This window comes from Gouania willdenowi, chromosome 12 (assembly GCF_900634775.1).
Source record: "Gouania willdenowi chromosome 12, fGouWil2.1, whole genome shotgun sequence".
In the NCBI taxonomy this organism is placed as follows: domain Eukaryota; kingdom Metazoa; phylum Chordata; class Actinopteri; order Blenniiformes; family Gobiesocidae; genus Gouania; species Gouania willdenowi.
This window is the reverse complement of record NC_041055.1, coordinates 17,036,136-17,062,194: the sequence shown is the minus strand read 5'-3', so window position 1 is coordinate 17,062,194 and position 26,059 is coordinate 17,036,136. Positions and strand designations below refer to the sequence as shown.

General features: G+C 37.6%; 1 protein-coding gene across 2 annotated transcripts in view; it reads right to left on the bottom strand.

The window, feature by feature from the left end:
* Positions 1-26,059, bottom strand: part of mmp17a (matrix metallopeptidase 17a) — a 142,599-nt gene that overhangs the window by 57,264 nt on the left and 59,276 nt on the right. For both annotated transcript variants that reach the window (XM_028462727.1, XM_028462728.1), the window contains exons 2-3: positions 10,199-10,331; positions 3,435-3,570 (exon numbers count right to left, since the gene is read on the bottom strand). In XM_028462727.1, coding sequence (XP_028318528.1) covers positions 3,435-3,570; positions 10,199-10,331 — 269 coding nt within the window. The remainder of the gene's footprint in view (positions 1-3,434; positions 3,571-10,198; positions 10,332-26,059) is intronic.

Here is a 26,059-nt window from a genome sequence, read left to right as displayed (position 1 = left end):
GGAGCAGATGAGGAAAATGAGTCTGAGGAAGCAGCAAACAAAAATCAGCACAAAGACACCGGAGAGGGGACGAGCAGACAAATGGCAGGTGTAACGTTACCCAGCAAGAAACGGAAAATACGAAGCATACAAGATGAGCACAGAAAATTTCAAGATAAGTGGACAGACGAATTCTTATTTGTTCTGCATGGCATGAACCCTCTGTGCTTAATATGCAAACAAACCCGTGTCGGTTTCAAACGAAGCAACTTGGAGCGCCATTTCAAAACGGCGCATCCACAATTCAATGAAAGTTATCCGTCTGGCAGTGAAATAAGAAAGAAAAAAATAGCACATCTCACTGCTTCACTTTGTGAGCAACAAAATCTTATCCACCGGACAACTTCCACTGCAGAGCGTTTAACAGAGGCGTCTTATGAAATAGCGTGGATTTTGGCGCGGGCTAAAAAACCCTTCTCAGACTCAGAAATAGTGAAAGACTGTTTTTTGGCTTCAGCAGAAATACTCTTCACAGACTTTGACAACAAGGACGGCATCATTAAACAACTAAAAGGGTTACAGCTCTCTGATTCAACAATAATGAGGCGAATGGAAGACATCGGAAAGGACATACGTGGCCAGTTGTTGGCTGATCTGCGTGCTGCACCTTGTTTTAGCATCGCAGTGGACGAAAGCACAGACGTGACTGACGTTGCTCAGCAGTGCACTTGGGTGAGGTTCCCGAAAGAAAACTCTTTTCAAGAGGAAATGTTGTGCTTACTACCACTCTGTGGCCAAACAAGAGGTGAGGATATTCTTAATGCGCTTGTAGTATTTTTTGAGGAAAATCATCTCAGCTGGTCCAAACTTGCAAGTGTGTGGACTGATGGTGCTCCAAGCATGCGAGGCAAAGAGAAGGGTCTTGTTGGCCTCATGAAGAAAAGAGATGAAATCGGCAATTTCATCAGCTTCCACTGCATCATCCATCAGGAGGCACTGGTGTCAAAGCTCAGAAACAGTGAATTCCTAAATGTGATGCAAAGGGTTGTGCATGTGGTCAATTACATTGTTTCAAGAGCACTACACCACAGACAGTTCAGAGAGTTAATCCAGGACTATGACACAGAGTACAGTGATTTAGTGTTGCACAGTGAAGTAAGATGGTTGTCCCGTGGAAGGGTGCTGGAGAGGTTCCTGAGCCTCCTTCCTGAAATCAACAGTTTTTTGGACACCAAGGGGAAACACCAGCCAGAGCTGAAAGACCCAAACTGGATCATACAGCTGGCCCTCCTTACTGACATTACCTGTCACCTGAACACTCTCAACTTGCAGCTCCAAGGGAGAGACAAACTTCCAAGTGACATGCTGAGGGCAGTCAGAGCATTCGAAAACAAAATAACTTCTCTGTGGATACCTGACAGAGAACTCATCCACTTCCCTAAACTCAAAGCAACAACCACAAGGGACCCATCTCTGCAGCAGCACTTCAGCTACAGCAGATTTGTTGAAGTTTTGGAGGAGCTGAAGGGTGAGTTTGAATCCAGATTCAGTGATGTGACTGAACATAAGGAGATTTTCAATTTTATTGAAAACCCCTTCCATGTGGATGTGTCCTCCCTCACGCCAACCATCACACAGCTCTGCCCTGATAATCGTGCTGCTCTGGAGAGTGAAATAATTGACCTGCAAACAAATAACATTCTCCAAGTTGAACTCAGAGCAGGTGTTGGCCACTTCTGGAGTTTGGTTTCTGAAGCAGACTTCCCCACTTTGAAACCACTTGCACAGAAAGTGATGTCTTTCTTCATGAGCACATACACCTGTGAGTCAACATTTTCGACCATGAACATTATCAAGAGGAAACAGAGAAACCGACTGACCCATGCTCATCTTGAATGCCTCACTGTGATTGCAACAACAAACTACAAATATAACATGAATAAAGTCAAGGGCATGCATGCCAGCTTCCGCTCATCCCAGTATTAAAATAAATCTGGTCTTAAATGAAAATATATTGGCCGTGTTATTTCTTTTTTGTGGGATGTCCAATTTACATTTGCAAAGGTGACTTAGTATGTTGTCGTAAAAGTGGCTCGCCTTTTGATTTTGCACTGCCAATGTGGCTCTTGTGAAAAAAATAGTGAGGATCACTGACTTATACGCTTAATGCGTCTTAATGATAATTATAATAACAAACCGGTGCGCCTTATAGTCCGGTGCGCCTTATTTATGAAAAATACGGTTAATGTATATATCAATTAATGTTTATGAAAAATGGCGGCTCCCCATAGTTTATGCCTGACATTATAAAATTGTTTAAAAAAAAAGGTGCACATATTTAGTTTTTTGGTAATACATTAAACACCTTTTTTGTCATATACATTTCCTGTACAGGTACCCTTAAGGTAAAGAACACGGTCAGCTACACACTAAAGTTATATTTTAAAATGTTCTAGGGAATAAGAATGGTTTCCTAACGGGCATCAGCCATTATCTTTTATGGCTCACAGAGCAACATTAATAAGTAAATACAGGATTGTTCAACACGAACCAACAATGTTCATTTTACAGTGCGACTCAACTAACAACACACGCTCCGACTGAGGCGTCCTCTTAAATCATCTCCTTGTTGAATCAACCCCCATGATAGCGTGCACAAATCAGCACAGGGCGGCCATATGTTTCACTGCCTTCTCCTCTAGTACTTAACACTAAGCCGCCTCAGCGACAGATGGTCCAGCTGCTTTTAACATACCCACATTATTCGATCATGCTCTACGTAAACTGCTTTCTTCCCACTCCAAAGACAAAAAACAAAACAAATCACTTTACACATGCTTCTTGTTTTTCCAACAATAAATAAGGTTTTTATCGCCAAAGCAAGGATACTTTAGGTATACTATGGTTCATTTTTATTCCAGCATGCCTAATGTATAACTTCCTCTTACACTACATTTCAGCTTTGTGAAAGAGCGAGTTAATCTGTTCGGCCAAAGGATGGGAGAGGGAAAAAAATGGTAGAAATGAGTGGAAAGCAAACCAAAGCAATTAAAAGCAATGGGAGGTGATTTCCTCTAAAAGCAGTAAAAAGCCTCCAACATTTTTTCAACACAATTAACACACAACACGCACTAAAATGCACCATTTGTCCTTTGAACATGTTCAAAAAAGCTCAAATAACAGTAAAAAAAAGGTCAAACACAATAAAATATTGTATTTGGATAACATCAGGGTACAGATTGGCCTATTATTCTCAACCCAAATGCACACAGGAGACACACTAAAGCTTATTGCGTGGTTGCCAAGTAACAGCGAGATGCTCTTCGGGTCTAAAAAACGAGTTGTAAAAAGAAGACTTGATGACAATTCACACTTTGGCATTCAGTATTCCACAGATGCAACTTGTGCACGATCTTGCATTGGGGTGATGGTTGTGTTTCTTTTTTTCTCATTACCTCCAGGAGAGATGTCTCTTATTCCATTTGTTTAGAGAATTCAGGCTTCGTTTCCTGCGTCCCATTCTCTCCTCTGTACCAGGCACATCTGGCAGCGAACACCGCGGCGTTTTCATCAGGTCCAATGTGGCTTGGTCTGAAAGATGAGGAGGAAATCAAAAATGCAAAGCAATGACATAATAGGCCATTTACAGCAATTTTAACAAAAACAAAACAAAGGAAACATGATTACTATTCCTGTTTGTGGTTAGATTTCTATAGAAACACATTTCAAAAATACTTAGACGAATGCTACATAATAAGAGTAAGTAATCACTGAAAAACGTTTGCTGAGATTCTTTTATACACAGTATTTGGTGGTCTTTAAGCCATTTCCCCCTGGGATAAATAAAATATATCCAATATATATCCGATAATTTTTTGCACGATCAATTATCAATATGCTCGCGCTAAGTATCAATTTTTAATTTAATGTTTTTATATTTTTTTAATTTTTTCCAAACCTTTTCTGCTTTTTCACTAAAATATGCAGGTAGGTAAGAAAGACCCTATTTTTTGTTTACAGAAAGCACTATTGGAGATACTTATTCGTTTACATTGGTATGTTGACACTTATTTACAGAAATGTTGCACTAAAATAGTGTCACTGTTCATAGGACACTCTTTCAATTTATTGTCTTTCATCTTTTTCTTTCTTGTTATATCATAGATTATCGTAAATTGATTTCTGACCAATAGATCGATAACGGCAGTATCGTCATATTGTGAGATAATCGTTATGGTGAGCTTTGTATCGCGTATCGTATCGTGAGGTACCCAGAGGGTCCCACATTTAATCGCAACCTTTTGTTCATTTTTGACACAAGTTGGCACATTATTATCTTTTTATACATAAACAGTTTCAAACAAACCTTTGTAGTTTTCAATTTCAAAAGTAGTGTGTGTGTGTGTGTGTGTGTGTGTGTGCGTGCGTGCGTGCGTGTGCGTGTGTGTGTGTGTGGACAACGGGCAGATGGAAGGTGTTTGTAATGTGTGAACTGATATAAATGGCATATAAAAGCCACTACATAAACAATTGGACAGGGAGTAAATCCCTTGATAAATGAGGCATATTGTACTAATTAATTTGTAGTTTCTCATGCAAGTAGCGCAGGCTCGTCTGTTGATGTCTGTGGCAGTCAGGGTTGGTGTCATTTATAATTTTTTTTGCTGTCATAAATGTAACTAAATTGTAATTGAGTTTGAATAATTGACTTTGTAATTGTAATTTCCATGAAAATTCTATGAAAAATGTCAACTATAATGGAACTCAAAGCTGGGAAACCATGTTACAGTGCTATGTACAGTTCTACACATACAGTATGTAGTTAACAATTATCAAAATATGTTTCATATCAAGCCTTCCCACATTTTACCATTAATAAAAAAAATAAATAAATAAAAATAAATGAGGGGTATACTGACACAAAAAATGCTCAGACACCCAATGTAATTCTAAGTGATTTTCTGAGGATGAAAAATAATTGTAATTGGAAAAAAAAAAGCTGGTCATTGTAATCGTAACTGAATTGTAATTGAACATGGATAATTGTAACTGAAAAATGTAACTGATCCCAACCCTTGTGGCAGTTAATGTTGAATGTTGAATTACAATTCGATTAAGATTACAGTGACCAGCATTTTCTCCAATTACAATTAAATGACAATTATTTTTTATCTTCAGAAAGTCAATTACAATTACGTTCTCAATTACTAAAGTTCAATCACAATTCATTGCAACGTCTGAGCCTGAAATAAATAACCTACTAAAAGTGAGCCTTCCTCTTGTGTTAGCTTTCTGTTATGATAACGGGTCCTAAATCAGCTGTAAAATACACTAAAAACCAATATCTAATTTATTTCCTATCTATTGGTTACTGTGTTAGGCTCATAAAACATGTGGACATCTGAGCCTTTTTTGTGTCACTATACCCTCAATTTTTATTTTTATTTTAAAAAAATATATTTTTAAATGGTAACATGTAGGGATGTAACGATTCACTCAACTCCCGATACGATTCGATTCACGATACTGGGTTCACGATACGATTCTCTCACGATTTATTTTACAAAATGGGACTGTAGGCAATTTTTTTTTTGGGAAAAAAACTAGAAAATACTGTATTATTTTCCTTTTATATTTCATTGTCAAAAGAATCCCTTGATGAACTATTCAAAACAATGTAATTTAACTAAAATAAATCTTGAATGAAATAAATAAAGGAATAATGGAAATGAAAATGAAGCCTATTAATTTAAATTCTGGTTCTATAATAAACAATGCAAAACTGCATAATAGTTCTTTTTCTTTCAAAAGTGCAACTGAAAATGTATTTTGTGCCTTAACAATTGGACTTTAAAAAAAAAACAAAAACGTGATTGCACTGTATTTACGTCATACTGTATTTGTTTGGACCAGCAGAGGGCGCTGGTAACCCAGTGGTCGGTTGGCATGCAGATATCTTGCAGTGAAGAAGATATGCTATGCTAGCAGACAGAGCTAATAGAAAAACGTGACTTTTACAGATATTCAAGTAATATTACAGATATTCTTTCGGTGCTAAAGAGGCAATGAATCATTTATTAACATATTTAAGAGTAGAAGGCGGCCAGAAAGAAAGTATTAGCAGACTCCGCCCGCCGCCTACACTTGTGGATAGCGGTAAAAAGTACTGCGATTCAATTTTCAAAAAATCAATATCAACCGTGATACCTATGAATCGATTTTTAACTGCCTTACGATTAATCGTTACATCCCTAGTAACATGTGGGGAAGCTTGATATGAAACATTGTTTAATGAATGTTAACTACATATGTGTAGAACTGTACATAGAAATGTAACACAGTTCCCACATTTTGCATGAAATTATAGCTGACAGTTTTTATAGAATTTCTATGGCAATTACAATTCCTAAGTAAATTATCTCAACTCAATTACAATTTCATTACGATTTATTTATTTTTATTTAATCAGTTTATTTCCAACATGGTTACATTCACTTTTTTTTACATTTTTTTTTTTTTTGTACATGCCGAATAAGGAGACGAGAGAAGCAGTTTGCTTATCTAGGTCCCAGCCCCGCGATTACGACGGCGACAGATTTTTTATATTACAATTACAATTATAACTACACCGTAATTGTAATTCATTATCAATTACGTGAATCTAAACATAACTGACCCCAAACCATTAGGTTTTCATGAACCAAAGTGAATGAATACGTAATGTTAAATCGAGGGAGTTAAAAGAACCGCTGAGCAGAGTGTGAAGGAGAAAAGGGAGCAAAGCCTTGGTAAAGGCCGAAAAGAAAGATATTTTAATGAAAAATTGGTATTGGATGGTATTGGCTTGTGTTACCTTCTGCCAGGTCATAACTCTGAAACATGGTTGGAAGGCCAGGGTTATTACCGAGTCTCACTTACTCAGCTGTGGCTCGTGTCGGCTGGTAACAACAAGCTATCAGTCAGACTGATTCTGCGCGTGGAGTTGAATGAAAGGAGACACGGAAAATGCAAGAAGTTGCAGAACAATGGCCGTTTGGTCCTCTTCTCTGACACACATTAGACACTGCCCTTCAACACGGGTTATAGCGCGCACACACACACACACACACACACACACACACACACACACACACACACACACACACACGCACACACACACACACACACACACACACACACACACACACACACACACACACACACACACACACACACGCACACACACGTGGCAAAAGCTTCTTAGCAAAATATTGTAACACATGTTACAGAAAATATACCAGTGAGCACTTTGTCAATCAAAATTGTTATTTTGATCAATTTTGCCTCAAATTACTTACTTTCCACCACTTGTTGATATCTCTGCTTTTGGTTATTAAAGTGTTTTCCTTGATTCCTAATATGTATATTTAATGAAAATATATCAAATGGTAAATAAACCTGAAATAGACTGAAAAAGCCTTTTGTATTGTTGTTTATTTGCAGTTATAGTTCAATATTTAGAATGATTATTGTTCTTGGTTTTTAATAGCTGAACTGTGCTAACTTCTCTCCTTCATTTTGGCAGACTTTGAGATAACAATTTCTATTCATTTTGTGTGAGTCCAGTGCAGCTGAACATAATTAAGAATAAGGAATTCTATAGTTGCTAATGGATAGTGCGAGATATTTCTAACCTTCTAACCAGTCTTGAAGTTGGCTTAGTGAAAATTCCTGGATTAGACAATGACGTAAATTTCTAAACTTTATTTTGATCCACTGTTTTTGTCTATTCAGACTAAGACAACTCCTGTTATTTCACAACCTAGTAAATGAGCCTGGATAGTTTTACCCTCTAATCATTCAATGGAATGCATCATTACTAAATGTTCAGCTCTGCTAAAAGATACGGGTTGGGAAATACTATGTTGATACCTTTTTCATGTCTATCCTCACTTACACAGCTGCTGTGGTTCTGGCATCAAGTGGTGGGTATACTCATTGTGTGGTGAGGTGTAGGCTACAACATGTGTACACTTTCAACTTTAAGGGTCGGCTTGATTTTCTGACCATGAATACTAGCGATGCACCAAAATGAAAATTCTTGGCCAAAACCGAAAACCAAAAATGAGAAAACCAAGGCTGAAAACCGAAATACCAAAGTTAGGGATGTCCCGTAACAACTTTTTCATTTCCGTTGTGATACCGATATCGCAGCCTTGCGTATCGGCCGTTAACGACATTGATCCGATATCAGCATAAATCATACATACATTTTTTTTTTCTTCTTTAATAAAAAATTTGTAGTGTGGAATGTTAGAAAAGGCTTGATCAAGTGATGTTACTCAAACAGAGAACAATAGTCAGCAGCAGTAAGTATGAGAAAAAACTGACTCTATATTAACTAATTGGTTACATAAATTTTAACATTCAACACAATAAAAAAAAAAAAAATCGGAAAATCCAGAATTTTGAATCCGATATTTGTTTTCAGGCTAATATCAGACAATATCCGATATCAATAACGGATCGGGACGCCCCTGACAAAAATGTTCAGCCGTGCGTCAGGATGCCATGTGGTCCGTGTTAACGGAGGGTGACACGTAACTACAGTGTCGCAGACAAGTTTGTCAGTTCCCCCCCCACTCGCTCTTTCTTTCCTCTCGTGTGTGTAAATTTTTGGTGTGTCACATCAGAGGTTTGGTGGGACGGATTAAAAACCCTAATGCTGCGTTCACGCCGAAGGCGTCTTCTGCGGCACCGAAAGCATCTGCCGCACAAAATGTACCGCAGGGTCCACAAGATCAAAAAATGTCCCCCAAACACCGCCCACTAGCGACACATCCAACTCGGTGAATGCCACTGCCTGCTGAAGTGAGGAGCTGTGCTCCTTTTTCTCCTTTCATAAACATAAACCACCAGTAAAAAAAAGCCGGTGTGATTCTACTCCATGGTTGAATGGGTGAACAAACCGGTGTCTGTGTTGATGGCCTGACGTCGTCGTCAACAAAGACTCTGATTGGCTTTCGTCATGCAAAACAGTCGCAGGAGTTCAATATTTTCAACTCTTGCAAATGTGCTGATGTGCGGATATGGGTAAAATCGGGAGCGCGCTCGCACGGCAAACGCATTTGACGTGCGGACCGCACCGCCGCGCAGGAAAAATTTTGCATCTGGAACGCATCTATCCATTGACTTTGTATGTAATCTGGACATTGTATGAAAGGTATTAAATGTCCTGTTTCAATGATTGATCATCATTCTCTAATCAATTGTTTTCATTGTTGTAAAAAATTTCACCTGAAATCCGGTCCCTCGACACTCAGTTCTGGAACTGTCATCACATTAAAATGTGTCCAAGCTTTGCTCCGTTTTCTTTCACACATTTCCCTCACCTCTACCGTGTAGGCCTACTCTCTCTGCCTGAAAATCCCTGTCCTCTCATGTCTCTCTCCACCTTCTGTGTGCAGTCCTCTGTGTCTCTAACCCCGCCCCTTTCTCTCCTCTCCGAGACACAGATGCACAGACATTCCACACAAATGTGACTGAAAAGCTAAAAGAATTCGACTCACATTCACTTCTATCAATCCAAAAATCTGAGGTTCAACACATCTTTGAACCAACCCAATTAAATTAGACATTCACACATGGCACAGAAGGTGAAAAGTACACATCATGTGATGCAAAACGACATCTGAGAAATATTTACAGTTGAAGTTCTCACATGTGAATCCACTGTAGGGTATAGATAGTAATTTGAACCTATAAATCAAACACACAAGTCACACATTGTACTTGCAATTCACTACTCGCTCTTAAATCATACACAGTATCCAGTTCTCCACCTCTCACATCATCAGCGCGCAAGGCACGGTTGCACTGTATGTGTGTGTGTGTGTGTGTGTGTGTGCGTGTGTTAACTTGTCAATATGTGCTGCTAGAAATGACTGGAGCACGCACACAAACCAATGCGCTCTTCTGTGTCACACACACCCAGATTATCAATCATGAATCGCAGCAGCACGGTCATTTTGCCTCCTGCATGTGTCACACCATGTATAATTTATGTTTACATCAAGCCCCATGCTGTCAACAGCTGGGCATTGTAACGTTATCTAATACAGTCCAGGCAAAATAAATATGACCCTGTGAAAGCTCGGTGGTTGATGAGTGTTTAATGCTTTCTGAAGCTTTTACTAATCATTTGTCAGAAAATATGTCATTTTCAAGTACAAGCACATACCAAAGACCCCAGTTTCCTTCAGCCCTCCAAACTTCTGCATGGCTTTAATGGCCTTGGTCAGAGCCTCCTTGGTCTGAAGCTGACCAGTGATGGGATCAGAAGGAGGGAGGTAACCAAACTTACTCAGCCAGTCCTGAAAGAGACAGAACAGAGAGGAAGTTCAGCAATATTTACAAACAATCCAGGAAGTCTCTGTATTGTGTATGCGGATGTGTCCAACCAATATCATTGGCCAATATTTGCCATAAAATGTATTGTCGGTGGACATCGGTATTAGTTTTTCCACTGATGTTGAAAAAAAAAAGTGCTGCTGTTTAATAATAATAATAATAATAATAATAATAATAATAATAATAATAATAATAATAATAATAACAATAATAATAATACACTCAAAGCGCTTTACATTGATGTGCATTATTCTTTCACTCCACAGTGCACACAGTTTGATACAACTTGTGAGAAATAAATATGGAACTAAAGTTGAGCTATAGTTACCTGAGCAAAGGAAGTAAGTATTTCACCAGCTTTTATTAGCAGGATTACATCAAAAGTACTTACTAGTGGATTTTGACAAATTTTAATCTAAAGATAGACCTCACACCGTGGAAGATTCCATAAGGTTTTGGAGGGGATCAGGATAAATATGTACTGAATCTGAATCATAAATCAAAAACAATAATAATTAAATGCCTATCTGTCATCATTTGCGAAATTTCAACAATTCAAAGGACCAATCTTCTGATCGGATTGCATAGGCGGAGTTTGAAATTCTTGTCATGGGGCAAAAGATAAAACAGAATTAAATATCTAGACTGTCTTGAGATTTGCCAGTACCAGTACCATACACAAACTGCTGGGCGCAGTGTCGCTTCACCATTTACATTGTGAAGAAGAATTGGATCACAGAAGAAGAACCAACCTAAAGTCTCAAAAGTTTGGGATCATTTCACTAAAAATGTATACTACACACCTGAGGTAGAACCAAAATCTGTGACATGAACCAAACAGTAATATGTTAAAATCAAAGCAGCAAAAAAAAAAAAAAAAAAATATATATATATATATATATAAATTTTTTTTTTTTTTTTCAAATTATTTTGGGAAATCAGTAATGAAAATTTCTGACCAGATCAGATTTGGATTAATCATTTCATTCTGATTTTTCAAAAAAATTTGGGTGCCCATACATTTAACCTTCAGCATCGTTAACAGTATTTAAGTTACTCTAAACTTGTAATATTTTCATTTTACTAGTTACTGGGATAAAAATGAAATATATTTGTATTACAATATTACTGTTTTTTAAAATGAGTTACACTACTTTGAGTTACTTTGAGTTACTCTTGGTCTAGAACACTAATAATAACACTGATAGTGTTCAGATAACATTGGTCTAAGTTTTGTTTCAAATATTTCTGCTGTTTCAGGAGCAGAAAGCTCTTTTTTTTCCCTCATAAGTAATATTTAACTATAATGATCATCTTTTTTTCCTCCAATAATTGCAAATAGTGAGAAAACAAAGCAATTGTGCACTTAAATTAAATATGCATGTAACTTGAGTTAATTTAGTTGTAATTAGTAATATATTACCACTTTTCACTTTTGTAATGGTTACACTACTGAGTTACGTCAAAAATGAACATATTACAAAAATAACTAGTTACTCCCAACACAGATTATTAATGATAATAGAAGTTTCTTCCAAGCCTTTAAAGCAAAATGCAGAGTGGAGGAGTAGGTTCTACCGTACACAGAACGCTAATAAATCAGAAGGCTTGGGACTAGAAATGTTGTATAGGGTAGGGATAGTGTAGTGGTTTTGTTTTTGGTCAGAAATCGGCAACTTGATTTGATTTTTTGATTTAATTTATTTCAAACATGTAATTGAAAACATACAAAATAATGATACACATAATAAATGAAAGAATAATAAAACAGCCAGTTATACATAAAACAAGAGAAAAACAGTGTATGTGTTTAACATGTTCGAAAAGGAGTAGGAAGAAGCAAATACTTATTTAATTATAAACTCACAGTATTTTAGCCCATACATTCCACATCACAACATAGCATCTTCATCCCTTTCCCCGGTAGTACTCTGTGGACCAACGGCATCAATAATAATGAATAAGTTGCAAGTTGTCATACGATGCCCCCGACAGGCTTTTATGTTCTTCCTCACTATACCTTTGTTTATATTTATTTTTAAATTGGTTGATTTTTGCACAATGCTTCAGTTCCATATCCAGGCTGTTCCACACTCTGACCCCACTGACTATGATACTGAAGCTTTTCATGGTTGTTCTGTGAGTTGGAATTCTGAAATTTAATTCATCCCGTAAATTACATCTACCAATTTGTTCTTGAAATGTATTTTGTAGATGGTATGGTAATTATTAAGGTAATATTTTTTTTTTCCTGCATTGTATAGAAGTTGTATAGCTAAAGTTTTGATTTTAAAAATAATGAATTTGTGTGCTCCAGAAAACCCTGTGTATTAAACGAATAGCTCTTTTTTGCAATATCAATATTGGCTTTAAAGTACTCTTGTATGTGCTGCCCCATACAACCGTAGAATCATTTAAATAAGGCAAAATCAAGAAACAAAACAGTATGTGGAGGGATTTATTGTTTATAATTTGCTTTGCTTTGACAATGACTGAGTTTTCCACGTTATTCTGTTGTCAATGATAATGTCAAGAAATCTATCTTGATATCTGGATCTCTTTCACCCTCTCTACATCAACACTGAATTGATACAGAGCTGACGATAACGATTATCTCACGATATGACAATACTGCAATTATTGATATATTGGTCAGAAATAAATCTATGATAATCTATGACAAAACAAGAAAAAAAAAGATGAAGTGAAAAAATACAATTTTTATTTTATATCTCTGAAAGACAATAAATAGAAAAAGTGTCCTATGAACAGTGAGACTATTTTAGTGCGACATTTTTGTAAATAAGTGTCAACATATCAATGTAAAGGAATAAGTATCTCCAATAGTGCTTTCTGTAAACAACAAATAGTGTCTTTCTCACCAGTGACACCATTATAGTGCAATATTCCAGTAAACAAAATATATTGGTTCCTTCAACAAACAGTGACAACATTTCTGTGAAAACCTACCAGCACATTTTAGTAAAAAAGCAGAAAAGATTTTGAAAAAAAAGAAAAAAATTGATACTTAGCGCGAGCATATCGATAATCGATCATGCAAAAAATATATTGCGATATATTGCCGTATCGAGATATCATCACACGCTTATTGTTGACGATATGTAACAATTGAATAATCCTATTCCATTTTTCTTTTTGTCCATTATGTTAGTTATCTCTTAAATTGAATCCATACTGATTTACCGTGAGTAGATTATTCTGTTCTATGAAGCTGTCTCGTCTGGAGTTAAAAACTTTCTCATTTTTGAAACATGCGAGAGAAGTGAGACAGGTCTGTAATTAGTGAACTGGTGTGTATCTCCTGCCTTGTACAGAGGAATTACTTTTGCTACTTTCATATTATTCAGCTATATTTCTCAGTGTCTACTATTTTCTCAGCGAGGTTAGGTCCCACATCAACGAAGGATTCATTGAATTTGTTAACTACAGTATTTTTTCCTTGGGCAATTCCTATTATATTACATTTTAAATATTCTCAGAAATGAATCGTAGGCCTTATTATTATCGTTCTCTCTGTATATTGTACTCCGCTCTTGTTTCAATAACTCTTTTAAATGCATCCATAGATTCATCTGTTTTTACCATTTTCAATCAGTTAGTATTTTCATGTTTGTTTTTTTGGACGATCATTGATACAGCATATACTGTAAAAACTGGAAGGTGATCACTGATAATATAACATCAATGCTGTGAAAGCAAGCAAACTATGACAAACTTTGAAAACATCAGTCTGCAGTTTATTGCTGCACTCTGGAAGTTTGGTACTCTCAGCCTTCAGTGTATCCACCTCACTTTGAGTAAACTGTAGGCTTGTTATGAGTTCTTGAATGTCCTTTGTTATTGCATCCAGTCGAGTGTTTGTAGTTTCAATTATGATTGTAATGAAACCTTTGACGTTCTCCTGTTGCTGATGAAGTAGCTCCTTGAGCATGTCCTTCTGTTTTTGCATTAGTTCTGTGACTTGGTTGAGGCTTATACGCGTTCCTCGTCCAGTGACTCCTGAACCTCCGCTTTTGCGGCTTTAGGAGGCATTTTGCTCCTTTCTTTCGATAGCAGACTTCAGATAGTGTTCAGCCACATTTGTTCACAGCTCCAGGTGCTCACTCACTCTCGAGGAGAGTGGATGTGCCAACTGTTTGTCTGGTTCAAACGGTTATGGCTCCACAGACGAATGGATGGATAGAAGATGGATGAAGTGAACTTGCCAATCAGCGAACCAGATCTTTAAAACAGGTGCTGTAAACTGAACATTAACAGACACACTTGAACCAGTTGGATAATGATCCGTAGCAGAATTAGCAGCTATGCTCAGGGGGAGTGTGGTAGACGGGCAGATGGAGTCCAACCGAAACATTTAAAGGAGTCATTGCACTGGGAGCATTCTTAGATATTTTGTCAGCTTTTTGGCTGGTTGACAAGTCCTATTTTTAGATTACACTCTAAACATTTGTGTCTGAGAGAACCTTTGTAACATCGGGGGACAAGAAATGTAATGATGAGATAAATGAAATTTAAGTTTTATAGACAGTGGGACATCTATAAACTCTGGAAATATATGAAGTGGGGAAATGTAGGTATTGGATCTGGGAAAGTAGCGGGATCAGAAAACTATTTGAAAATCAAAGCCGAGCCTAAAATTCTGTTTCTGCTTCAAATTCCCAGATTTTTGACCAACGACCAAATGCACACTCAAACTCACACCTAAGCCAAAGTTATTGAGACAACATGTTTTAGACAACCTTGGGGAAACTTTTACTCTCTAAAGTGGAAACAAAGAAATCAGGCCCAAAAAACCTACATTGTGAGTAAAAGAAAAAACAGGGCAGCCCCTCACTGTCCTGCATGGTGCTAATAAAGTCAGTAACAATTTGGCAATATAAACGACTGTGACACATTGAAGCCCATTAAATAAAAAGCAAGTGTTTTGGCTCAGCTGCAATAGGGGAAAGTAGCGTTAGGGAGTGACTAATGTAAAAAGTCTCACTACTGATATTTAGGCTCTGTCGTTAAAAAGCTCCTCTATGTGTTTTCAATGACAATTCTAAATTTCTCTAAACTTTGAGCCTCCTAAAGACTTTAGACTGATCATGTCAAATCCATTTAGAAGCATTTTAATAGCATGCTTCACTACTTGGTACTAGACCCTACTCAACTGCTTTTTCATTCCGCTGTAGTGTTTGGTGATGACTATCCCTTTCTGTTGATGATGCTGTGTCTTAGTTTCTCATTTTGTTTCTCATTATCATCAGACAAGTCATTGGCTGAGGAGAAGCTGCTGCACCTGAATTTAATTCCTAAATTTAATGCCAGAAGCAGTAGTTCTCACTCGCTCTCCGCCCAGGCAACAGCTTGTTGGTTTTTGGTTGTGTTTTGGGTAATTTGTCAATTAACATTTTGTGCAGCTCCAACACTTCATAACATGCGTATAGTAACTTGATTCCTGATAATACAGATGAACATATCTCCTATTTGCATACATTTGTTAGGTTAAAATTAGTATTGAGACTCGATTACAAATGATTCTAATTAATTAGAGATTTTTTAATTTATTATTCTCGATTAGTCTAAATTAATCGCAATATTTTACACAAGAAGCAACATTTTATTCCAATGGATTTTGGTGTATGACTGAATCAATTAAAACAATAAATGTGCTAAATCAGCTGTGTTGATTATGTTCATCACTGAGTGCTAACATAATGTGCAATATGAATAAAAATTATTAGGTTGCACTGTTCACAAAACACAAACTAAATTTAAGTAAGATATATTACCGTTTTTTTTGTAAACTTTCAAATGTGTTTTTATGTATTAAAATAGAAAAAAGCACTAAGTACAGTGCATTCCATAAAAGAGCTAGAATATCTGTGGTATGAAATGAACAGACCAACTGATGAAGCTGATTAATTTAGATTGAAATTATATTTCTGCATAGCAGTTCATAAATTGGCAACTTGGGTCAGATGACACGATCTGTAGTACCACTTTTAGCCCCAAATCCTCTACCACCGAGAATGGTCGACTGTCCACCACAATCATTTATCCAGTGAGTTTGTTCATTTGTCAGTCATTTTACTTCATTTTGGTCTTGAACCCTGTCATCATCAGTGTGGATTGCAACACGGAGCATGTTGCAGCTAGCACTGTCCGAGTGTCCAAGCTAGCTGCTACATGATTAGCATTGAGGTAGTAGAGGAGACTATAATAGCTCCGGTGATCTGCAAACTCTTTCTTGCACAATTTGCACACAACTAGGCTATCGGGTGTTGTTATAAACTAAAATGAACGCCCTCAAAACACAACAACGACTTCTCCTTGGATTCTCCTGATTGTAATCTGTGCATAGGTATCATGCATATACAAGAAACTTGTGAAATGAGAAAGGTTCCGTGCTTTTTCTAATGCTAAAAAAATCCATTTACTGCGTTATTTTTTATTTTTTTGTGAATCTGTCAACTATTAGCACTTCGTGCTAATGCTACTCCAGCCTATGCAGCGAGACCCAACATCCCTCGTGAACTGATGATGTCACGCTGGGATGTTTATGGATTCGTGGCACACAGCGCTAACACCGGACTCAGTTTTTACAGGACGACGGAGAGTGGTAGGCGGAAAGGAGGGGGGCTGGCTGTGTTTGTGAATGATAGATGGTGTAATCCGGGGCACATCACTATCAAGGGGTAGTTTTGTAGTAAGTATATTGATGTGTGTGTCCCTGTGGAGGAAGAGATGGAGGAGGGTGTTCAGCTGCTGAGAGGATGAAGGTCCACCTTCACATCATAAAACAGTGTCTGTCCAACTCAAAAAATATGCTTAAATACTTGTGTTTTACTGTAATATGCAGTGTTTTGGCTGAAAACAATAACAAGAGTGTGCATAGCAAAAGATAATCACTAGCGATCAGCTGTTGTGTGTGGCTAGCGTCTACAGACACGCCTACTCATGAATATGCATAAGTAGGCCGTAAATCAGCCTGTTTTGAGAATTGCTGTGAAAGTGACTTTCCAGACGGCTAAAACTCCAGAAAACAGGCGAGTTTGGTAAAATAAACCCCAATACTACGTTGTTGGGGTTCTTAGAACAAATGGAAATGGGTGAAAAATAGCATAATACTGGACCTTTAATGAATCGCAATTAATGCGTTAAAGTTCCAGCCCGAGGTAAAATAAATGTATTTTCTTTCATTTATGCCCATCTGTGTGGTCTACTGGTCTACCTAATTTTTGTCTAGATGCTATTTGTGTCAATGATAGGGGTGGGGTAAGATATCTTTTCATGAAGATTTTGAAACATAAAAAGCTGATACATAATTTAATTAAAAGCAAAACAACTTTTCCGATTGTAATCTTTTGTCTTTTTTTTCTTCAAAATATCTCGTATTATTCTCGTTGTGCAAGCACACTAGTCCCTCCTTTTCATTTTTGACTTCAGGGGACTTTACAAACTGACTTTATAAACAGACATGAAAGAGGTCACCTGGACAATCTCTGGTGGAAAATTGCCAAGTAGAATAAAATGGAGCCACAGCTGTATTTATGTAGTGGAAATGTGTCGTTAATGTTATATTATTTTACTGATTTCTTTTTGTTGCAAAGCAAAACAAATGTTCTTAAGTGTTATTACAAATGTGTTACGACCCAAACTATCTCACTTATTCATTAAATTACTTGTCAAAGCCATGGTTCCAGGAACAGTCCCAGTTTGACATGAAAGCAATCCAGTTTCCTCAACACAAACTTTTTTTTTTTTTTTTTTTAAACCTAAATACAACAGTTCCATTTTGTTTGTATAAGGGTTTACATGAGGCAGTATTTTTTAATAGTGGCTGATGGAGGTAAAATGACTTTACCAGCAGCATGAGGGACAGCCAAGTCCTAGCAATGAAGCTTGTCCTGTGTGGTAAAATCGAAAAGACAGGCTACCAGGTCTCAGATGGGATTCTAGTTTTGATAGAAATATGAATTTCATAAAACAGGGTAGACTTCAAGTGGCTGGCACCAATTAGCAAAGGAATCGAAGACGAGAATTAGCTTTTGCTCTAATCTTGCATATCTACACGTACACGTTCTAATTTGCTCATTATCACCTTTCATAAATGAATACATCTACATCTAATATGATTAAGATGTCATGGCTTATCTCTGCAAGTGAATTGTGACCCCAAGTGGTCACAGTAATTAAAGAGAGCATAAAAAAAGAGAAGAAACAGACAACACAGATGTCTTAAAATGAGAACTTTGAGAACGAATAAACCAGTTGGTGCATCTGTGTGTGTATGTGTGATATCTAGCTTTTCAAAAAGGCTGATTTTTGCACATCAGTAGATATTCACATTTTGTTTTTTTTTTTTTTGTTTTTTTGTCAGAGCATCAGTTACAAATGGAGCGTGTGGAAAGTTGTGAAAATTTTCAGATGTTGGCAATTCAATGTGTTTGTGGTGGTGAAGCGGCTTGTATGCAACTACTGGAGAGGAAAATCCTCGTCAGTATGGATGAATACACATTAATGAGGCTTGGCAGCATATTTGTGACACACTAATAAAAGGCGGCTCATATGTATTTACTTCTGCTCCATAGAGTGGTGGCCAATACATGTTCAGTAACGTTTCCGTGTCTTCTGATGAAGCACAGCACATTTATTCAGCAAAAACAAGAACAAATGGCTACTCAAGGAGACATGACACATTTCAGTGTAACTGCAGCACAAGGGAGAGGTCGTCTTTAATCACACACTGTTAACATACACACCATCACAAATGGATGTCTAGCTCTCACGTGAAAGCCATACTCGAGCACTTAAGCAGCTCAGCTATTTGTCTGAATAATGGATTTTGTGAGTAAGTCCATCCCTTAATTTTCATGTAATGTTTTTAAACGAGAAAAAGAATTACATATGAATTACGAAACCTGATAAAAGCAAACATTATTTGCCAAGTAGAGAAGAATTATTCTTGTATTTCTGCAGGAAAATACTTACACCATTTCATGCAAGAACTGAATGACCTTCATTTAACAAGGAAGGCTGGCTGCAAATAACAAGTAAACAAGTAAAGTCACAAAAAACCTGAAACTGCATAACACTTTGAATTTTGAGTGGAAAAAAAAAAGTTCCGTGCTGGTTTGGCATTGGGGATAGATCATTGTGTTTATGTGTTTGTAGACATGATACAAGGTCGTGCTGCCAAGAGTCCAAAACTCTGTCATCAATCTATATGTCAGGGCTGCCGAGTGCTCGCAAGGGTGAATGTACAACGAATAACAGCATGTGTGTGAGTAGAAAGTCTGGGTAAAAGTCAACGTAAAGTCAGAAACGAGACCTTAAAACACCGTATTTAGAGAAACAATCCAGAGGAAAGGAACACTAGCGACTAAAGCCTGATACATTATATGGTTGTGCGTAAAATTAGACCCCGTAGACTCACATAGCGCTCTACGTAGACGTAGTCCCCCTCCCGTAACCTGAGGTGCGCCTCCCAAAAAATCCTGACTACGCGTCGAGGCGACGTGGAACATAAGCGCTGTGATTGGTCAGCTCCAACTCTCAGCCCCGATCTCTGCCTTTTCCAGTCAGCACTGCTGTGTTTTAACTTTTTGCGTAGCAATAAGAGTTGTTTCTACAGTGGATTGAGTCAAAGAGAGAACCGAGATGTACTAAAAGTGTGTGATGGAGTGAAAAGTGACTAAAATGGGCCAAAAAGCAGTCAAGAGTGGCAAAAAAAAAAATGACAAAAAAGAGGAAATAGGTGGTTTGCAATGGCAAAAGGTAGCTTAAATGAGCAAAATGTGGCAAACAATAGTGAAAAAGGGCAAAAATGTGGAACAAAAAGAGGCAAAATGTAGGGAAAAACGGAAACAAGTGGTATCTATTGGGAAAAAGGTAGCTTATTTGGATAAAAATGTGACCAAAAAAAATTACAGAAAGGACAAAAATGGGATAAGTGTCAAAAAGAACTTGCAAAAATTGACAAAAAAATAGGAAAAACAAGACCTTAAAAACACTGTCTTTAGAGAAACATCCATGCATCCAATTTCAGACCCACTTATTCCCGTTTATCAGGGTCACGGGGGTCTGCCGGTGCCAATCTCCGGCTCTTATTGGGTGCTGGGCGGGGGTACACCCTGGATAGGGCGCTAGTCCATCGCAGGGCTTTAGAGAAACAACCCAGAGGAAAGGAAAACGAGCGACTGAAGCCTGATATATGGTTCTGCGTAAAATTTGATGCCGAAGTGTCAAAAAGAATTTGCAAAAATCAACAAAAAATAGGGAAAAAAAAGCGTATTTATTAGCAAAAGGAAGCTAAAATCTGAAAAAAGTGTCAGAACTTTTGGAAAAGGGACAAAAATGGGACAAAGGAAGTTGCAAAATGGTCAAAGAAAATAGGTGAAAAAGGGTTTAAAAGTTAAAAGTTTACCTGACATGCCTGAATAAAAATATAAGGTATTCCAGAACAAAGCTGGAAAGTCAGTAAGTGACAAGTAAACAGTATGGGGCTCTTAAAAACAACACTGAGTTCGACTAGTCGTGAAAAAAAAAAAAAAATGTCAGGTTTCACTCTAAGTTTATGAGTTTTTTAGTCATTTCCAGCTTTTAAGACCAATAAAATGTAACGTATGCCTGTCATAAAACCAAGCTGACTACAACTCTTTTCCTCCAGAAAAGTAGATAAAAACAATAAACCTTTTTTTTTTTTTTTTACAATTGCGCTTCAAGGGTACAAAAACTTGCTAAAGGCAATAAAGGGTGGTTTTAGACTTTTATTATTGTGCACATGAAGTGGAAAGTTAAAGCTTGATAGAGCGAAACAAACTGACTGGGATATTTTAAGGAGAAAAAAAAGTAAAGCATGCTGCTTTTGGACATTTAAGAAGTACTTGTTGAAGTTTGACAAACATAATAAGTAAACTGTTCAGTCTGATGTCTTACTAATAGCTATTTTGGCTAATCTGGGATCATTTAATTTAATATAAAGTATCATCCATCATGCAAAAGGATGTCTTGAGAGCTCACAAGCGAAGTGATGCGATAACTTCAAGAAAGCAATGGATTTTCCCCCACAGCCCTTAATTTAGAGAAGACTAGGGACATGTTTAATATTCTTTTAATACACATAGTGGGGTGTTTTTCAAGGAAAGTTATTTGTAAACCACACAGGATTCATGTAATGACCTACTGGACTGCTTTTATTACTTTGTTTTTCTTTCAAACTGATTATTGCATAATTTCTGAGCTGTACAACAACAACGTATCCTACTAAAGTGGTTTAAAAAAAACAAAAAAAAAACTTCAATTACCCAAACAAAGACGATCCATCTTTTCGTTTCTGCCATAGACTTTTGTCTGATTTGTCTTTGATTTAATTCCCCATCTCATCCTTCTCCGACTCAGTGATGCCTTGCACATCTTGACATTAGGTTGGCGGTGGAAGATGATTTGAATGTGTTTTGTTTAAAGTAGAGGCACGATTGAAAGCAAAAGCACCAGAGGGGAATGATGCTGCCTAGCAACAAGTTAGCGATAGCGGTTACAAAACAAAGCAGAAATCTGAACCTCAATTAGTCAGCAAGTGTTGCTTTTTGTTTCCAAATCAAGTCCAAAACGGTGTCAATTGCAAATTAGCGCTTTCCCATGAGTGTTATTTAAATAGCAAAGCTAGCAGAAGGACGAAGGTCTTGACCACTCTTATAACTTGAGTTACAGAACATGGCGTGGTACAGCTAAGACAGAGCTGCCAACTTTTAATAAAACCTTGGAGTGAGATTCAGCAGGGTCGACCACTATTTTGTCATATAGGTAGGGCCCTTTAAAATCCATTTGATTTTTTTCCAAATCCGTGTTTCCCACAATCATTTTTTTAGGAAATATCAATCATTATCAAATCCAGAAAATATGACTTTTCAATTCATGTGAGAAAACAAAATAAATACTAATAAAAAAGAAAACCATAATTAAGCAAAAATGTATGTCGTAAGATACAATTAAAAGTTATACTGACTATGACTGAATTATTGTGACTGTTCCTTTTTAAAGCTGCACTACCTAAATCTTGAACCATGACAGAGGGGCGTGGCTAAATTTGAACCGTAAATCCCACCCCCCCACTCTGATAATCCCTCCCAGTCTCCTCCTCTGGAAGTGCACGTAGTCACGCATGAGTGCTGAACGTGGATACACATAGGTTGACAGTCTTAGGTTGCATCCAAGCATCTCTTTCTCGTCTTCCTCTGATTTTCTCTTTTTGGGTTTTTTAGCAGTATATGCAGAAACAGCAAGCGCAGGTATAGCGATCTTTCCTGGTGGGTGTTTGGCAGCAATGCTTTACTGAAAACAAGTTAGCACCGTGCACATGCTTCACTAAATATTGTGGCAGCCAATAAGGAGGCTCCTTCGTGGGCTCTGCTCACCCCTCCTTTCTCTTCATGGATGTTTCGTCATGGGTCTGAGGTGTATTGCTGTATCATGGGGGCTCAAAATAAAATAGAATCCAACCTTGGTCTTATTTATTGTATAGTTTTTATTTTTGACGTTCATTTTTTAACTTTCCCGCAACCCTGAAAAAGGAGCAAGTGGCTGAAAATGAATGGATGGATTTTGAAACATAAAAACCTAATATATAGTTTAACGCTAATTAAAAGCAAAACAACTTTTCAGATTGTAATCTTTTGTCTTTTTTTCTTCAAAATATCTCATATTATTTACAGACAGACATTATAAACAGACACGAACTAGGTCACCTGCACAATCTCTGCACAAAATTGCCTTGAAAACAGTACTTGATAGCAAGTAGAATAAAGTGGACCCACAGCTGCATTTATGTAGTGGAAATGTGTCGTTAATCCTGTGATTGGAGCTGGAGGCGGTGACCGCCAAGATTTTGTCTTCCAGGGTTTTATTAACCAAAACACTTCATTATAAGGCACAGACCCCAGCTTTAAGTGTTTATGTCATATAAAGGTGTATGAGAGCAGCATTAATGTGACCCAATTTCCCCTCAGGGATCAATGGTTTACTGAATCTGATCAGATTTATTGATTAAGTTTTGATCAACATAATTTAAATTAACCTCATTAAAATTATCCTGATGACATCATTGCAGACCGTAATGACTAAACAAAGGCAAATGGACGCAAGGATGCATCAGTTATTTCACCACTAGGGACCAGAATATTTTACGGCATTAGAAGCTATCAAGTTATCATGAACTTACAATGTTTCAGACTCTACAATCCCGAGCATACCTCTGTATTTAGGAGTGGGTGATGAGTTGCATAGTTTTTTGGCAGTGTAGACGGTGTTTAGGGTGGTTTAGACGGTGTTCGAAGCAGCCAGGACGGGAGGGGGGCGGGTGGTGCAGCAAATGAGCGGTGACCGGAAACATTCCCCCATAAAAAAAATGTTCTTTGCCTCACGATAACGGTGTTCCATCCCAATTCTGTCAATTTCCGCGTTCAACTGTTTTCATTGGTGGATCCCTTGATTCCGTCTGCGATTCGGTTAACTACACGATTTTGGGGGTTCTTGCTGGCGATGGATAGTAGTTTACATCCAAATACCATAAAAAGAGACTAGTGGAGGTCTGGGGTCCTGCTCCAGAACATTTTGGATGTGGTAGATGTGATTTCCTGAATTATAATAGTTTTAGAGGAAAGATTCTGAAGATGGGAATGCCGACATTCATTCAAAGCCATCCTGACTTACGGCCTTCAGAGAACCTGCATTCAGCCCAGAGTGATGCAGCAATCTGGGCTTAAAAAAAAGCTCTACTTTGGTCTCATTTGTCCACAGGACATTCTCCCAGAAGGATTGGCTTCCTCAGGTAAGTTTTGGCAAACTCCAGTCCGGCTTTTTGGTAAAGCACATCATTGTACTGTTTACAGAAAACAAAAATGAGGCTTTCAAAGAAAAGAACACAGTCCCTATGGTCAAACATGGTGGAGGTTCACTGATGTTTTGGGGTTGCTTTGCTGCTTCTGGCACCGGATGCCTTGATTGTGTGCATGGCATCATGAAATCTGAAAACTACCAAAGACTTTTGGGGCACAACGTAGGGCCCAGTGTCAGAAAGCTGGGTCTCTGTCAGAGGTCATGGGTCGTCCAGCAGGACAATGACCCAAAGCACACTTCAAAAAACACCCAGAAATGGCTTAAGACAAAGCGCTTGAAAGTTCTGAAGTGGCCAGCAATGAGTCCTGATCTAAATCCCATAGAACACCTGTGGAGAGATCTCAAAACAGCAGTTGGGATAAGGCACCCTTCAAATCTAAAGGACCTGGAGCAGTTGGCAAAAGAAGAGTGGTCCAAAATTCCAGTAGAGAGGTGTAAGAAACTCATTGATGGTTAAAGAAAGTGATTGATTTCAGTTATTTCTTCCAAAGGGTGTGCTACAAAATATTAAGTTTTTGGAGGACTGTGTAGAATGATATCAGATTTGGCTTTTTTTTATCTGTTTTTTTTTGTGTTGTTCCAATGCAAACAAAAGAAATGAACATGTGAATACCAATGCATTTGCAATTTCAACAGTTTTCTGGGAGAAGTGATGCATTATCTGACAGAGGTGCAGGGGTGTCAATATTTTTGGCCATGACTGGAGATGTGTGCGGTGTGCGAGACCTTAGCTATGGCTAAGAAAAAAGTGTATAAAGTTAGGGCCAAGGGAAAAAGGTAAAGGTTCAGGGTTAGGGTTTTCTTCCAGTTGAGCCAGCTATGTTTTTAATATTGCGTCATCCTGCTGAACGTTGCATACAGCTGTGATGCAACCTCACACTAAATCTAGACATTGACGCATGTGACACTCATTCTGTGTTTATTTTTTTGGTTTGTTTATATATTTACAGGAAATTCTTTAACTTGAAAAGTTCCCATTACTGATACGATACAGAACGAAACCAGACCGATCCAGGTCATTACAGAAGTGTCTGCGTGAAACACAGTGTGCTGAATAGTAAAACTCTGACAATTTCAATAGAGATAGAGAGAATGAAATAAAATTAATGAAGCCGTGCCAGAGATGATGTACCTCGAAGAATTTATGTAACCCAATAACTCAAGGAATACTTTCAGCCCTAACTTATAGTGTTTTAATAAAAAAGATCCATAAAACAGATAGGGGTTTTTCTTCTTTAGTCAACATACCATATATACTGTATGCCATATATTTTTTCTACATTTTTCATGTCCTGTCAGCATTCCTACGTCTTTTAATTGCATTTCAATATGTTATATTTGGCCATTTACGCAAATCTATGATTGACAACTAAAAACAAGATCCAGCTACAGTATGTGTTGGGTAAAAATGATAGTGATTACGTGGTATAAATACATCTCCCAGCTGACAGCAGTGTTCACTGTATCAAGATGGGACATTTTTAATTATACACTGCTTTTCTGAGAGCAGCTGTAAGACAGAGTGCTACAACAATGAACAGCGGTGGGCAGTATGTTTTACAGCAAAGCGCTTTCTCGTAAACAGTGTACTGAAAAAATAAAAAAACAGCAGCTAGGATCTACAGGCTACTGAAGCACGCAGCCACAAACTGCACAATGCAAAGGCTCAGTCTGCTAACGTTGGAGCCATCTAGCATGTAATTGCTTGCTACATGCCTCTGACAAAGACTGTTGCTGAGAGATTGGCCAACAGCTTGGTGTGTCTCTGTGGTGCAGTAGACCACGGGTC